At 36.4% G+C, this 16789-nt stretch overlaps 1 protein-coding gene across 1 annotated transcript in view; it reads left to right on the top strand.

Annotated features, from left to right (window-relative positions):
• Positions 1-16306, top strand: part of PGM2L1 (phosphoglucomutase 2 like 1) — a 65826-nt gene extending 49520 nt beyond the window's left edge. Inside the window, exons 6-14 of the mRNA XM_065881610.1 lie at positions 4372-4565; positions 5419-5608; positions 6157-6254; positions 6961-7141; positions 8924-9017; positions 9347-9476; positions 9709-9898; positions 13580-13713; positions 15549-16306. Of these exons, the coding sequence (XP_065737682.1) occupies positions 4372-4565; positions 5419-5608; positions 6157-6254; positions 6961-7141; positions 8924-9017; positions 9347-9476; positions 9709-9898; positions 13580-13713; positions 15549-15651 (1314 nt within the window). The 3' untranslated portion in view covers positions 15652-16306. The remainder of the gene's footprint in view (positions 1-4371; positions 4566-5418; positions 5609-6156; positions 6255-6960; positions 7142-8923; positions 9018-9346; positions 9477-9708; positions 9899-13579; positions 13714-15548) is intronic.
• Positions 16307-16789: the final 483 nt, after the last annotated feature.

Below are 16789 nucleotides of genomic sequence, written 5' to 3' on the forward strand. Positions count from 1 at the left end.
TATCTGAAGTGGCTTCCCTCAGTGACCTTCTCTTCATCTTATTTCCTTCACAAAACTTATCACTATCTGTAATTACCTGCTTTCTTTACAATGAATTATCTTGTTTGTTTATTGACTTGTTTGTTTGACTGTCCCCACCCCATTCCCCAATATAAGCTCATGGGTGGAGGGACGTTGTTTTGATATTTACTGCTATTGAACATCCTTGTCACATAGTAGACCCTCAAAGATTTGTTTTCTTAAAGTATTCAATATAAGCACAAGGTAAAAAGTATGGAAGTTAAACCAGTGTAAAAAGTTAAACAATAAGGAGTATTTCTCCCACCCTCTTCCCCTAGTATCCCTTTTCAGAAGCAAATACTGTTTCTGGCTTTGGTTTCCTTCCAGAGAGTCTATGCACGTGTAATCATGACCAATCACGTATTGGTCACTCCTCTTTTTTTTTTTCCCATAAATGGCAGGGCACTATATATAGTGTCCTGCACCTTGGTTTTTTCACACAACAGTGTGAAACAGCCTTAGAGATCATTTTCTACATCAGTCCATCTATAGATAGATAGGTTTGCCTCATTCATCTTTAAAAACCTATATAGATGAGTTGTAATTTATTTAACCAGTCCTCTGTTGATGAATATTTCATTTGTTTCTGATCTGCTGCTTAGAAACAGCGCTACAGTGAATGTTATTCTACATACATCTTTGTTCATATGTACAAGTAGACTTACAGAGTCAATATGGAATAGCAGTTAAGAGAATTATGGGGTGGGGCTTCCCTGATGGCGCAGTGGTTGAGAGTCCGCCTGCCGATGCAGGGGACACGGGTTCGTGCCCCGGTCCTGGAAGAGCCCCCATGCCATGGAGCGGCTGGGCCTGTGAGCCATGGCCGCTGAGCCTGCGCGTCAGGAGCCTCTGCTCCACAACGGGAGAGGCCACAACAGTGAGAGGCCCGCGTACCGCAAAAAAAAAAAAAAAAAAGAGAATTATGGGGTGGGTTTGAAACCTATCTCTGCCACTCAGAAGCTTTGTAACCTAAGGCAAGTTACTTAATTTCTCTGTGCTTTAGTTTCTCCATCTACAAACTGAGAATAATAATAGAACCAGCATCATAGGGTGAGAGTAAGGATTAAGGGAGATAGTGCATGAAAAATGCTTAGTATTGTGTCTGGCTCCAGTAAATAATAAATGTTACCTATTGTTTTTATTCTTATCTATAGCTGCACTGTCCAAGCTGACAGCCACCAGCTACCTATGGCTATCGAACACTTAAAATATGACTAGTCTGAATTGAGATGTGCTGTAAGTGTAAAATACACACCAGATTTCGGACAGTTAATACAATAAAAGAATGTAATGTAAATATGACTTGCATTGTGGCTCACATTATATTTCTGTGGCCCTGCTGAGCTATAAAATAAATTTCTAGATGTGAAACTTCTGAGTCAAAGGGACTATGAAATAAAATTTGTCATTCTCTATTCAAGGTAGTGGTTCTAGTTGATACTCTCACCACCAATATGAAGGTCTTTATCCCCCACGGTACATTACTGTATTATCAAACTTTTTCATCTTTGCCAATCAGATATGTGGAAATGTTATGTTTAATCTGTACCTGTCTCATGAGTAAGGTTGAGCTTCTTTTCATGCATTTATATGATATTTGTGTTCCCTTTCCTGAAAAGTCTGTTTAAGGTTTTGCCCATTTTTTTCTTGGGTAGTTGCTCTTTTCCTTGTTGATTTGTAGGAACTCCAAAGTAGCTCTTGGTCATCTGTTTTTCAGATATTTTCCCCCCATATTATCATTTGCCTTTTGACTTTATTTATGATATTTTTCCATGCATGGTATTATGGTATTTTTTTTCCATCTGGAAAAATTATTTTGACATTTTTATTGGTATGATATTTCACTTGTACATTAATTTAGGGAGCTTCAATATTTTTGTCATATTATTGAGTCTCTTTATTCAAGAACAGAATGTATCTTTCTATTCTTCCAAGACTTCTTTTAGACCCTTCAGTAACATTTTATTTTTACTTTTTATTTATTTATTTTTGGCTGTGTTGGGTCTTCGTTTCTGTGCGAGTGCTTCCTCTAGTTGTGGCAAGTGGGAGCCACTCTCCATCGCAGTGCGCTGGCCTCTCACTATCGCGGCCTCTCTTGTTGCGGAGCACAGGCTCCAGACGCGCAGGCTCAGTAGTTGTGGCTCACGGGCCTAGTCACTCCGCCGCATGTGGGATCTTCCCAGACCAGGGCTCAAACATGTGTCCCCTGCATTAGCAGGCAGATTCTCAACCACTGCGCCACCAGGGAAGCCCCTTCAGTAACATTTTAAAGATTTTTTATCTTTTGCATTTCTTTTTAAGTTTATTCCTGGGTATATTTTGTGGCATGGATTTTTCTGTTACTAAATCAGGTAGGGATACTTTGGGCTGCAGGTTCAGAAAACCCACAAAAGTGGCTTAAGCTGATAGGAATTTATTTTTCTCACGTAACAAAAAATTCAGAAGTATGTGGCTGCTGGCATGGTTCTGTAGCTCAGCGTTGTCGGGTCTGGCACTTCTGCAGTTTTTTTGGCCTTTTCTTCAAGCATGGCCATTATATGTGTTGCTGTTCCTCTAGGCATCACATTCACATACAAGACAGGGAGAAAGGCCAAGATGTTTTTTTCTCATGTTATATAAATTTTCATAAAGAGCTTTCAGGGCCTATGGACAGAATCTTGTTGGTTGCTTGGAATGTGGGAGCACCCCTTAAGAGCAATTTTTGGTTTTGTTTTTTAAATTTCTGCAGGAAACGCAGGAGTTTCACTGACTGGGAGCAATTTCTGTGTCAATTGAGATCTCAGATTTGAAATTTTTTAATCACCCAGAACTTAGGAAGAAACAGACATGCTTCCTCATCATCTTTCAATAATAGTGGGCAGAACTTTTTCTATTCTACATTTCCACTAAGAGGGGCATCTCAGTTCCAATTCCCTACCTTCCACATGGGCATTAAAACTCTGGAGACGATATAAAAAAAAAAAAAACTCAGGAGCCAGATAAACGAACAGTTCCCAAACCCCAGGTGGCCACAGCGTCAGCCCACAGCTTTATCACTCTGGTTTTCCATTCTTTCCTTTTTTCCCACTGCCTGGAGTTTTCCCTTTCCTTCTTATGAGCCAAGCTGTACATTTTAGATAATACTTTTTCTACTTTATCTAGCATTTTGAGGTGTTTACAGAGTGAGAATTTTTAGGTCATGTAGTCTACCATATTGCTTGGTACAAAGTTTTGTACATAGCATATATTCAAAAGTATTCTTCTTTCCTTCATTCAGGATGCAGTAGAAGGGATTCCTGTCAAATACATGGGAGAAGTTGGTATAGATATTCCCTAAGCAGAGTCCCTTCTAACCTTGAGAGCCTGTGAATTATAGAAATACATTTTCTTGCTTTTTTGTTAACTGTTCCTACTGTCTTATTGATCAGGCTACTTGACAAACTGACAACTTAATGAAATGTATTTTCATTAAATACTGAAAATACATATACTGAAATGTGTATGGAATAATTAGCATGTTAACTGTCTTTCCTGGAATAGACTTTATTTAGTGTGACATAAATTCTACTTTAATTTATAGCTGAAAAATAATTTCTTCTTTATCATATAACAGGACCATTTTATAATGCTAAAATTTCATAGTATCAAGTTTCATGGATACTCCATGGTTTCTTAGATCTTCTTTAGTATATATTTAGCTATAGATCTAAGATTATGATTGTACATTATGGTATATGCATATTTTAGCATTGTCATAATGATGCCCCAATTATATTTTACTTGTATTGTTATTAAAGTGTACTTCTAAATGAGAAAATAATACTGGAACATTTTATTGAAAAGTCCCTGTGGAATCATTACTATCAGTATCCTTAGGTATTTATTAAGTTAATCCAGTGTTGACATTTTCTACTTGATTAATTTGGTATGCTTCTTTTTTTTTTAATACATTTATTTATTTTTGGCTGCATTGGGTCTTTGTTGCCACGCGCGGGCTTCTCATTGCGGTGGCCTCACTTGTTGTGGAACATGGGCTGTAGGTGTGCAGGCTTCAGTGGTTGTGGCACGCGGACTCAGTAGTTGTGGCTCGCGGGCTCTAGAGCACAGGCTCAGTAGTTGTTGTGCATGGGCTTAGTTGCTCCGCGGCACGTGGGATCTTCCCGGACCAGGGCTTGAACCCGTGTCCCCTGCATTGGCAGGCGGATTCTTAACCACTACACCACCAGGGAAGTCCAGGTATGCTTCTTTTTAAAGTCAAATATCTCTACTGTAGCTAAGAAAACATATGGCCAACATTTCAAGTAATTATAGCTGTGTTTACCTATCATCTAGGTTTATTGGGAAAACGGTGCTCAGATCACATCTCCTCATGATAAAGAAATTCTGAAATGTATAGAAGAATGTGTGGAACCCTGGAATGGTTCCTGGAATGATAATTTAGTGGATACCAGCCCACTGAAGAGAGATCCTCTGCAGGACATTTGTAGGAGATACATGGAAGATCTGAAAAAGATCTGTTTTTACAGGTATCCAAGTGGGAATATAGGATAATATTACCTTAGCATAAGATTAACAAATAAAAGAAAGCAATGGGGATAAAAATGTGTTGACTATTCCTTATATTAAAATTATCGCTAAATACTACTATTCATAATAGTTAAAAAGTAGAAATAACACAAACATTCAAATACTCATTAACTGATGAATGGATAAATAAAATGTAGTGTATCCATACCATGAAATATTATTCAGCAGTGAAAAGAAATGAAGTACTGTTGCATACTACAACATGGATAAACTTTAAAAATAGGCTAAGTGAAGTAAGCCAGTCACAAAGGACCACATGTTGTGTGGTTACATTGATATGAAATGTCCAGTGTAGGCAAATCTGTAGAGATAGAAAAAGAAAGTGTATTTAGCGCTACCTATGGCTGGGAAAAATGGGAGGATTAGGGTGTGGTGGCTATGGGGTATGGAGTTTTTTGGTGGGTAATGAGAATGTTCTAAAATTGATTATGGTAATGGTTGAACAACTCTGTGAATATAGTGAAAGCCATTCAATTGTATACTATAGATGGATGAATTTATAGTATATTAATTACCTCTCAATAAAGCTGTTAAAAATTATAGCTGAATAGATGTATTCGTTCTATATAAGGTAAGGAAATTTCCTCTAAAATGTGATTTTTCCTTACCTATTTCTATATTTCTGTAACTATTCCATAAATAGCTAACACTATTTTTAGAAAATATCATGGCTTGTTGAGTATATTTTCCTTATTCTAGCAAAATAAATTTTAGCTTTTTCTCTAGATTATTTTAATTATACCACAAGTAGTGAGTTTTATGATACGGACTGAATGATATTTTCCTTTACAGGGAATTAAACTCAAAAACCACCTTGAAATTTGTACATACATCTTTTCATGGAGTTGGACATGACTATGTGCAGTTGGCTTTTCAAGTATTTGGTTTTAAGCCTCCAATTCCAGTACCAGAACAAAAAGATCCTGATCCAGACTTTTCTACTGTTAAATGCCCAAATCCTGAAGAAGGGGAATCTGTGCTGGTATATTTTTTCTATATTTAAATTATTATTAGTGTATTAAACTTTATCATATAGCCAGAACTCTTTGACAATTCAAAGATTACTTACAAAAGCAAAAACCACTTTAGTTTACATCTTTTAAATTATATTAGAGCCATATATTCTGTTTTGTTTGAAATCTCTATGGTGGATATCCCTACTTCTAGGCTTATTTTAAATTTAGCCAAACTAGATTAGCAGATGCAGACTATTATATATAGAATGGATAAACAACAAGGTTCTATTGTATAGCACAGGGGACTATATTCAATATCCTGTGATAAACCATAATGGAAAAGAATATGAAAATGAATGTATATATATGTATAACTGAATCACTTTGCTGTACAGCAGAAATCAATGCAGCATTGTAAATCAACTATACTTCAGTAAAATAAAGTAAAAAAAACAATTTAGCCAAACTATGTTCCTTCTAGAATTCATATCACTAACATAGTGCCTACATTTAGGAATATTACATTGAATTTAACATCTTCAATGCAATCCAGCTTTTTGGATCACCATTTCAGGAACTTTCTTTGAGACTGGCAGAGAAAGAAAATGCCCGGATAGTGCTAGCCACAGATCCTGATGCAGACCGACTGGCAGTGGCAGAACTTCAGGAGAAGTAAGTAGAACGTCTTATTTGATTAAAAGCTTAAACTTTGAAAAATAGTTTTTGATTTTAAGTCTTATAGGCTCATTGGAAATAATAAAAAAAAAAATAAGACAACAAATCTCCCGTAAGCGTACTATCCAGAGATAACCACCTAGGTTGATATTCTGACATTTCCTTCCTATGTTTTCTCTATTCAAATATTTAAGATATATTTGTTTTTTATAAAATTGTAATCATACTATATATAGTTTTGTATCTTGATTATTTCCACTTAATATTGTACTGTGAGCATTTTTCTCTGTCCTTAAATATTGTTTAAAATATTCATTTTTAAACTGGCATAGTATCCCAACAGATTGCTTTATCAGTGTAATCATTTCCTAATCATGGTCCTTTTGGTTGCTGTGTATTTTTGCCATTATAATGTGGTGACAAATGTCTTTCCATAAAGAGGACATCATATTATAACATATTTCTCATTAAGTAAGGAAATAAAAGTAATAGCATAATAATTTATCAAAGTACTTTGCTGCCATTCCTACCCTAAGCTCTCCCTGGTCAGTTAGAGAAGTAGTAGTAAATGTTTTCTCAAAAATCCCATACAGTCGTTTTTGGGTTTTCCTGTGTGAATGATGGTAATTTGTAGGTCCTGGGGTCAAGGAGTTTTAATGAGAAGTTATAAAGGTCTTGACTTGAATTTTCATTCTCTCTACAGTGGTGATTGGAAAGTTTTCACAGGGAATGAGTTGGCAGCTTTGTTTGGGTGGTGGATGTTTGATTGCTGGAAGAAAAATAAATCAAGAAATGCTGATGTGAAGAACATTTATATGTTAGCCACCACAGTCTCTTCCAAAATTTTGAAGGCAATTGCACTAAAAGAAGGATTTCACTTTGAAGTAAGAATAGATAATATCTCTGTGCTCCTTTTCTAAACCTATCTCTATAAATTAAAGCCATCTTCCCACCAAAACTGACTTTTATTGATTTCATTTCTAATTCCCGCTTTTTTTCTAATTCTGTTAACACTTTCTTAATCTTTTTGATTGTTTAGTAACCTTGAGCCAAATTCATCCTGTATGTGAGTTTCTGAAACTAAGATAGGACGTTCTTTAAAAATTGCTTTAATGTTTACTATTCCATACAACAGTATCTGGCTTTCATACTGAGAAAATCTGGCTCCGAGTGACCTCATCAATCACATAAACTCCACTCCAAAAAATTGTAGGTGTCATTGACTGCATGTTTAGGCTCTTCAAGTTCAGTCTTAAGAAACTTTAAATACTCTCCTAGATTGCAAATTAAGACCCAGTGATTCTACATCCAAAAAACAAATAATGACTCTCTCTCAGCACAGATCATTAACCTTTGTGAGCCTCGGGCAGTTAAACTGACCACTTTTATAGCTACTGGGACTGATGCCAATTAAGTTACTTTTCCTCTGCCAACTTTGCCAAATATCAGTGAAAAAGTCACCTCTGGGCATTTTTCTTGAGCCACAATCAAGCTACAGGTCTTAACACTAATTGGCTAACTAAAAGAAAATTGAACCTTCCTTAATGAAATAGAACTTCCAGTCTCTGGCTTTCTAAAGTACAAATAGCAAAACAGAAGAAATTGAAAATTTATTCAAACCTAAAATTCTGAATTACTCTAATGTTAACCTTTTCCTTGTAGGAAGAAAAATGTATAATGAACACAAAAGAGAAAAAAGAACATGATTCTAAAGACCTACTTATAAATGTGCCTCCTTGTTTTTGTTGGGGATGGGGCGCTGCAGAGATTTTTGGCTTTTTTTTTTTCCCAGTGAGGAGGTAGAGAGGTGAATGAGAAATCTTAAATTAGTAATGGAGAGCTCCAGAGTCACTGTGTATTACATGCTTTCTATTGACTCTAAAAGAGTTCATGTCTTTAAAATGAACAGTAGCTCATCAGATGAAAAGTCCTCAAATCTAACTTCCAAAGAAGGACTTAGTCACTTTTTGATGGTTTTATTTGGGCCATGCTGTTATGGTAAAAGTACACCTGGTTCAAGTATATGTTGTGATAATGTTAAAAGTGTATCATTAAAAAGCTTTAATTTAATGCCTTTGATTTAATGCCTTTATTGCCTTAATGCCTAATTTAATGCCTTTGATTACTCAGATGGACTAAATTACAACCTTCATAGGCACTTTTATATTAGTGACTATAATACAGCTTAAAGGACAATTTCTAAGAAGCCGTGTAATTGAATCCTGGCTCGATCTCTTATATGCGGTGTAATCTTGGGCAAATTTACTGAACCTCTGAGCCTCTGTTTCAGCAACAGAGTTTTTGTGAGCATTAAAAAAGATAATAATGTAAAGCACCTGTTACAGTGCTTGATAAATAGCAGATGATCATAATAATGTGTGTATTTATGTTACTTTGTGACTATATGCATCACCACTTATTGGATTATATTTGGTGGATTACATCACCTATTTCTGTGCTCGATAAAATGATAGGTCATCAGTCACAACAGTGTGTGTATCCATGCCCTTTATGACTATATGTTTACCACTATATAAATCTTTGTGGTGAAGACCATAACAGAAGATCACTATGGAAGTGTTATGTGCATTTAGTGACAGGCGTTTCTCTAATATGTATTTTTATGAGAGAGTCACTTAACTAGAATAGCCTCCTCTGCATTTCAGGAAACGTTACCAGGTTTTAAATGGATTGGAAGTAGGATAAAAGACCTCCTGGAAAATGGGAAAGAAGTCCTTTTTGCATTTGAAGAGTCTATTGGTATGTAGTAAATATTAAAATATTTGAAATTTGAATGAGAGCATTTTTTAAAATATAGTTAATTCTGTACAGAGGAGTTTTTGTCATCTGGTTTTGCATTTTGAGTTAAAAAGAAACCACCGTGAACTCCGAAATGTGTAGATACATTTCTCGTCAGGAAAAAAAAAAAAAAAAAGACCTTAAAGGTCCCCTAAATACCTTCAGTATCGGTGGGTTTCATTTATTACTAGGCTTTTAAATTCATTCGTCCTTCTGAAGAAATGTAAAACTATTGAAATTATATATAGGCTTATGTTTTCCTTCTTTTTAAAGATGTTTTTAATTCTTAGGTTTTCTGTGTGGAACTTCAGTTTTGGATAAGGATGGGGTGAGTGCAGCCGTTGTTGTTGCTGAGATGGCATCTTACCTGGAAACCATGAATATAACATTGAAACAACAACTGATTAAGGTTTATGAAAAGTAAGTTCTACTATTAGGAATTTGGCATTCTAATTTTTTTATTTTTTTGGTGCTACTTTTAACCTTCTAAATTTATTTCTGAGGAATAGTCATTCCTTTTTAAAAAGTACTAAAATTGTCTGCATTAAGGACTGCCACTTTCTACATAACACTGTAATAGGCTTATCTTTAATACATACTTTTCGAAAGAGTGAGTTGAAATCTGATTTTAACACTTTAAATCTCTGTGCAGATATGGTTATCATATTTCAAAAACTTCGTATTTCTTGTGTTATGATCCAACTACCATCAAAAGTATATTTGAAAGGCTTCGCAATTTTGATTCTCCAAAAGAATACCCAAAGTTTTGTGGGACATTTGCTATATTGCATATACGAGATGTTACCACTGGATATGATAGCAGCCAGCCTAATAAGAAATCAGTAAGTACCTATTTTTTTTTAATTTTAAACAATTTGTAATAATTCATACTACAGTAAAATAGTTGAAGGTCAAGCCTGTGAGTTTCTTAAAACTAGGGTCCATTGTTTTTCTCCAGAGCAGTTGTAAGTTCACCAACTGGCTCTGACTCCCATCCTGTCCTCATCACTCCCCCAAGTGTATGCTACCCTTGTGGGTGGGGAGCGGGAAGGAGAATGAGAGAGACAGAAAGAGAAAGGGAGGGAGGGGAAAGGTGTGATGATGCTAAATAATGTTGAAAATAAAGTCTAAAAGCCCATAATTTTATCATATGATATCACTTACATGTGGAATCTAAAAAAATTATGCAAATGAGCATATTACAAAACAGAAGCAGACTCACAGACATAGAAAACAAACTTTTGGTTATGAAAGGGGAAGTGGGGGAGGGATTAATTAGGAGTCTGGAATTAAAATATATACACTACTATATATAAAATAGATCACCAAAAAGGACCTACTGTATAGCACAGGGAACTATACTCAATATCTTGTAATAACGTATAATGGAAAAGAATCTAATAAAAAAATTTTTAATTAAAATTTTAAAAAATTTTAATGTTTTACCTAATCATCTTAGCACCTAAAAATAAATAAATGCTTATAATTTCAAAGCTATTCATCTTTCTAGTTTTAACTTCCTTTTTCAACTTTATTCCCTATACCTCCAGCCAAATGGAATAACTTACAGTTTCTTACATATATACATTAAAAATTTTTTTTCTATTTTTGCTCAGGCTTTTTCCTCAGTCTACCTTTTCTTCCTACTGCTGCATATCCACACTTTAGCCGTTTTAAGACTTCATGCAGATGTCACCTCCTCCACATACCCTCCAGGTCCCATAATCCGATATCGTCCTGAGGTTTCATTATATATTGTGCCTTCCTCTTGTCATTTATCACTTTCTGTCTTATGTTATCATTGTCTTGTTCATGGCAGATCCATTTCTAATATAGCTTTATGCCTGTCAAAGCTCCTGCCTACATAGTGGGTGCTCAACTAATATTTAAAAGCCCTATAGATTGCTGATGATATTTATTTTGTTATTGTTATGATTGCAATTATTAGCCTAAATTTGTATTTATAATTTCTGATGTTGTCTCAAGCTTCTAGGCGCATAATATATTTTGGGAAATCTGCAAGCCTTTTATATAGAATACTACCCATATTCCCTTTGTGTATTTTCATCCAGTCAACAAAAATTGGTTCTCAGTTGTCATTCTGTGTGCACATATGTGTGTATCTATTTTTCTGTCTTCGTAAACTATTGAAAAGAACCAAATTTTTTGCTTCTTTTTATTTCTCTAATGTTGCTGTGGTTAGAATAGTTCTTGGTGTGTTGCTTTTTTCCTCTTGAATCCCTTTAAAGTTTATATTTGTTATTCAAAGTGCTTTCCTATCTATTCTCCACTGATGCTTACAACAGTTTTGTAAGACTCATAGTGTAGATATTTGTTAATCCCCTAAGGTCACACACAGTGACTGTCAAAGACTTCCTGAGTTCTTTCTTCTCCAACTTCAGATTGGCATTAACTGTGTGTTCAACAGGCATTTATTAAAACCCTTCTTTGCTACAGGCACAGGCACACTGGCAATACAGTAATGACAAAGACACTGTTTCTACACTCAGGAGTCTAGTGGGGAAATGGTCAAGTAAACAGTGGTTACTTTACAAAATGATAAGGGCTACTGGGGGTACATAAGGGTGCCATGGAAGAGCATAGGAAAGACCCTTACTCAGATTTGAGGGGCTTACAGAAGGCTTTGCAGAGGACTTCTGTGAGCTGAGTCCTAGAGTCTGGGTAGGAGTTATCCAGATGTGGGAGGAACAGAGGATGTTTCAGGCAAAGGGAGCGGCAAGTGCTATGTCTGGAGGTGAGAAGGCATGTTTTCTTTCAAAGAACCACAAGGAATTCTCTACAGCTGTAGTGTGGAGTGCAAAGAAGAATGGCCTGTGCAGTGAGTGGGTTAGAGAGGGGCAGACTTCCAGGCAGGGAGATCAGTTAGTACGCTGTTTCAGTAATCCAGATGAGAGATGATGGGAGCCTGAATGGTAGTAGTAGTGATGGAGAGAGCCAGACAAAATTGAGTTAAATAAAGGATAGAATCGACAGGACTTGCTAGTTGATGGTCTGTGAGTGGAAAAGAGGGAAGGAAGGTCTCTGTCTTAAGCAACTAGTAGTACCACTGACTGAGAGAGGGATCTCACGGAGAAGACCAGGCTCGCTAGAGGGAAGGCACCACTGTCAACCCTTCTGCCCTAGTACAACCGCCATGGGTCCCTTGAGATACCTTAACAGACTGATTTGTGATCCAAGAAGAGTACCAGTGTTAATCCATATATTTAATGTCAGTAAAGCTTCACTTCTTTTTTTGCGGTACACGGGCCTCTCACTGTTGTGGCCTCTCCCATTATGGAGCACAGGCTCCGGACGCACAGGCTCAGCGGCCATGGCTCACAGGCCCAGCCGCTTCGCGGCATGTGGGATCTTCCCTGACCGGGGCACGAACCCGTGTCCCCTGCATCGGCAGGTGGACTCGCAACCACTGCGCCACCAGGGAAACCCCAATAAAGCTTCATTTCATGTATTAACTTTTAGGTAAAAAAAAATAGATATATATTTTGCACCCCAGTGGGTTATTTTGCCTGTCCTCTAGGATATGTGCACTCTGCTTTGGAGACTACTGATAAACTATCTGTGAAAGTGCTTTGAAATTCTAAAGCACTTTGCAAACGTAGAGGCAGTTTGGACTTTCGTACAAATAGACCTGGCTTAAAACTTCTTGCTCTGCCACTTAGCTGATTACCTTGAACAGGTCGTTTATTCTCTTTGAGCCTTGTCTGTAAATTGGCAGTAATATTTACTTTGCAGGATTATTGTTGAGGCCTGGAGATCATGTATGTAAGGTATATAATCCAGTGCCTGTACAATTATAAATGTTTAGTAAATGGTACAGCTGTGAATTATTATGCATGTAATCTTTTGTATTTTACAATTCTTTTAAAAATATTTTAAATTTTTTAATTGCAGCTAAAAAAACACATAAAATTTACCATCTTAACCTTTTTTTAAATTTTTAAATTTTTTTAAATTTTTGGCTGTGTTGGGTCTTCGTTTCTGTGCGTGGGCTTTCTCTAGTTGCGGCGAGCGGGGGCCACTCTTCATCACGGTGCATAGGCCTCTTACTGTCGCGGCCTCTCTTGTTGCGGAGCACAAGCTCCAGACGTGCAGGCTCAGTAGTTGTGGCTCACGGGCCTAGTTGCTCTGCGGCATGTGGGATCTTCCCAGAGCAGGGCTCGAACCCGTGTCCCCTGCATTGGCAGGCAGATTCTCAACCACTGCGCCACCAGGGAAGCCCCATCTTAACCATTTTTAAGAGTACAGTTCAGTAGTGTTAACCATATTCACATTGTTGTGCAACCGATCTCCAGAACTTTTTCATCTTGCTAAACTGAAACTCTATACCCATTAAACAAGTCTCCATTTCCCCCTCCTGCTAGCCCTTGGCAACCACGCTCCTACTTTCTCTTTCTATGAATTTTGCTACTTTACACACCTCATATAAGTGGAATGTACTTTACAACTCTTGAAAACAAGAAAGGTACCAAGTGTAATTGAGCTGTTGTTGCATTTGTGCATAGGTGCTGCCTGTGAGTAAAAACAGCCAAATGATTACGTTTTCTTTTCAAAATGGCTGTGTTGCTACTCTTCGGACAAGTGGGACAGAACCAAAGATAAAGTATTATGCAGAGATGTGTGCGTCACCTGACCAGAGGTGAGAATTGACTTTTTAAATATTATATATATATAAAAGCTTTATTGAGGTGTAATTTACATTCAGCCATTTAAAGTATACAACAGTGTTTCTTAATATATTCAGAGTTGTGGAAACATCACTATAATCAAGTTTAGAACATTTTCATCACCTCAGAAAGAAACCCCATACCCGTTCGCAGTCACTCTCCACTTCCCTCCTTCCCAGCCCTAGGCAACCACCGATCTACTATTTGTCATTACAGGTTTGCTTCTTCTGGACATTTCATATAAATGGAATCATGCAATATGTGGTCCTTAGTGACTGGCATCTTTACTTAGCATAATGTTTTCAAGGTTCATCCATGTTAGCATGAATCAGTACTTTATTCCGTTTTTAAAAAATTTGTTATCATGGCTCAATGATATTCCACTGTATGGATATACCATATTTTTTTATCCGTTTATCAGAGGATGGACATTTGGGTTATTTCCACATTTTGGCTATTATGAATAATGGTGCTCTAAATGTTTGTGTTCAAGTTTTTATGTGGACGTATATTTTCATTTCACTTAGGTATATATCATATATATATATAAGGAGTAGAATTGATGGGTCATATGGTAGTTCTATGTTTAGCTTTTTGAGGAACTGCCAGACTGTTTTCCAAAGAGGCTGCATTATTTGGGAACTGAGTTTTAATTTTTTAGTGAATTTATATTCTTGGGAAGGCTCTCTGAGCTTTAACTCTTTTTTTTTTTTTTTTTGCGGTATGCGGTCCTCTCACTGTTGTGGCCTCTCCCGTTGTGGAGCGCAGGCTCCGGACGCGCAGGCTCAGTGGCCATGGCTCACAGGCCCAGCCGCTTCGCGGCATGTGGGATCTTCCCAGACTGGGGCACGAACCCACGTCCCCTGAATCGGCAGGCGGACTCTCAACCACTGCGCCACCAGGGAAGCCCTGAGCTTTAACTCTTGATGAACATAAAGAATTGATCAACAAGTAGTTTGTTTATTGCCAAATTCTTATTTTCTACATGTAACATGATTTGACTTAATCTGGCCAATTAATATCCTTTTAGGAGTATAAATTGTGACTAAATTAACTTGACTTTAATAATATATTCAGAGGGTATTTAAACTTTTTAAACTTTCATAAGTAGTATCTCCTACAAGGGTGTATTGATCAATATGTATTTGGGAAGGAGATTTTTTTTGGAATTGCCTTCAGAGCCCAAGTTACATTATTTACTGTTTCCCTAATCTTTGTGTTTAGGAGCAGATTTTATTTCCTTTGGGGGAAAAAAATGACCTCCTGAAGTCATTCAGAGCAGAGTGTGAAGTAAAACATATTGAATAATGCTATCTTTGGTTAAGAATGAAGGTTGATTATTAAAGTAAAAAAAATTGATTTGTTGTGTAGCTTGTAAAATGACTGTGAAGGCAGTTTTAAAGAGGCATTCCTAGAAATGTTTTGGGCAGTGGCACCTCTTCAGGTGATAACTTTGAAGGGAATACTTGCTATTTTATAAACATCTCATTTTTTTAGTCACATCTCAGGAAGCCATTTTATCTTAATACCTGATATTGGTGTTCTAAGCCATTAAATTATCTGATTCAGGAGAAATCTTTAGATATACTATAACTCATCCATGTTTCATGTACCAAGGAACTCCTTTTAATGCAGTTCAATTTCAGTTTGTGATAATGGTGTTTTCTGTGTGTGTGATTCCCCTCTTCCCACCTTTGGTCTCGATTTGTTTTGTTTTGTTTTAACTGAGGGAATTTCTCTTTCATTTACCAGTTGTTTTAAGGCTATGAAAATAAAGAACTTCAAAACTCTTAACCTTTTTCCTCAGTGACACTGCCTTACTAGAAGAGGAATTGAAGAAACTCATTGAAGCTTTGATTGAGAATTTTCTTGAGCCCAGGAAAAATGGACTGACCTGGCGTTCTGTGTAGTGTTCACCAGTACGTCATTGCTTTGCACTGGCCCATGGAACAGAACAACCAAGAACTTCATGCATTGAACTCGAGTTAGCATTCTCTCTCTGTCTCATCTGGCCGAGTTATCTTTTTCCTTTTCCTTTCTTTCTTTTTGGTTGGCTGACTAAACAAACTGTATACATTTGAAATGAAATGGTCTGGAGAGAAATGATTCAAATTTTTTCATAATCTTGAACAAAAGTCATTACATTAAAAGTATTATGGTAACACGTCGTTCTTCCTTCAACAGAAACAAAACAATACAAATGAGTTTTCTTAGTAAAGTGTGATTAACCTTAGTTCCATATTCTTGCAATTGTGTATAGCACATTTTTTTTAAGGCAGATAAATGCTATGTAATTGTAGAATTAGTTAAGGAAATTAATCCATAGAATTGGCAAGAAAATGGCACTGTTCCCAGTATACTGTGGAAAAGTGTCATTGTTACATCACAGGTATTAACTTACAAATTAGAGTATTTGAAATGAGGTATTTAGCATTTCTAGCTTAGAACAGATGTTACAATATGTGGTTTCAGCACCTTTGTTTCCGGTGCTCTTGGTGCAGTGTAAATTTATTGTATTTATTTAAAATTCTGACATTTACCGAACATAAAACAGTAGTGGCAACATTCCTAGTGGCTTGCTTCTTGTCAAATTTCTCAGTGCCTTCTCAGGGCATGGTTTGAATTGAAATAGTGTTCTTGCATTGAATATAATCTAATCAGTTAATTTGCAGACAGTTAAAGAAAATCTTCCAAACTATATAGGTGCTTCCCCTCTATATCAAATAGGTTTGTTGATTTTAAAGTGTTATGAATGTAGGTAAAAATCTCAATAAAAGCAGGCTCAGTGTAACTGTAGTTAAGGATCTTCATGTTAGAATTGTGTCAGTTATCACAACCTCTAAGTAAAGAAAAATATCCAAACTAAGAAAGGAGCTGTGAATTTATTTAAAAGCCTAACCTTTAAATTACATTTTTACAAGTGTATTTATTTCTTTATCACATGAAGTGATGCTCATTTTACTAAGAAATAAAACATCCAGATTTTAGATCTTATGAAACACTAAAACTACATGTTTTAAAACTAAAGTCCAGAACTTCCCTGGTGGC

This window comes from Phocoena phocoena, chromosome 8, assembly GCF_963924675.1.
Source record: "Phocoena phocoena chromosome 8, mPhoPho1.1, whole genome shotgun sequence".
Lineage (NCBI taxonomy): Eukaryota > Metazoa > Chordata > Mammalia > Artiodactyla > Phocoenidae > Phocoena > Phocoena phocoena.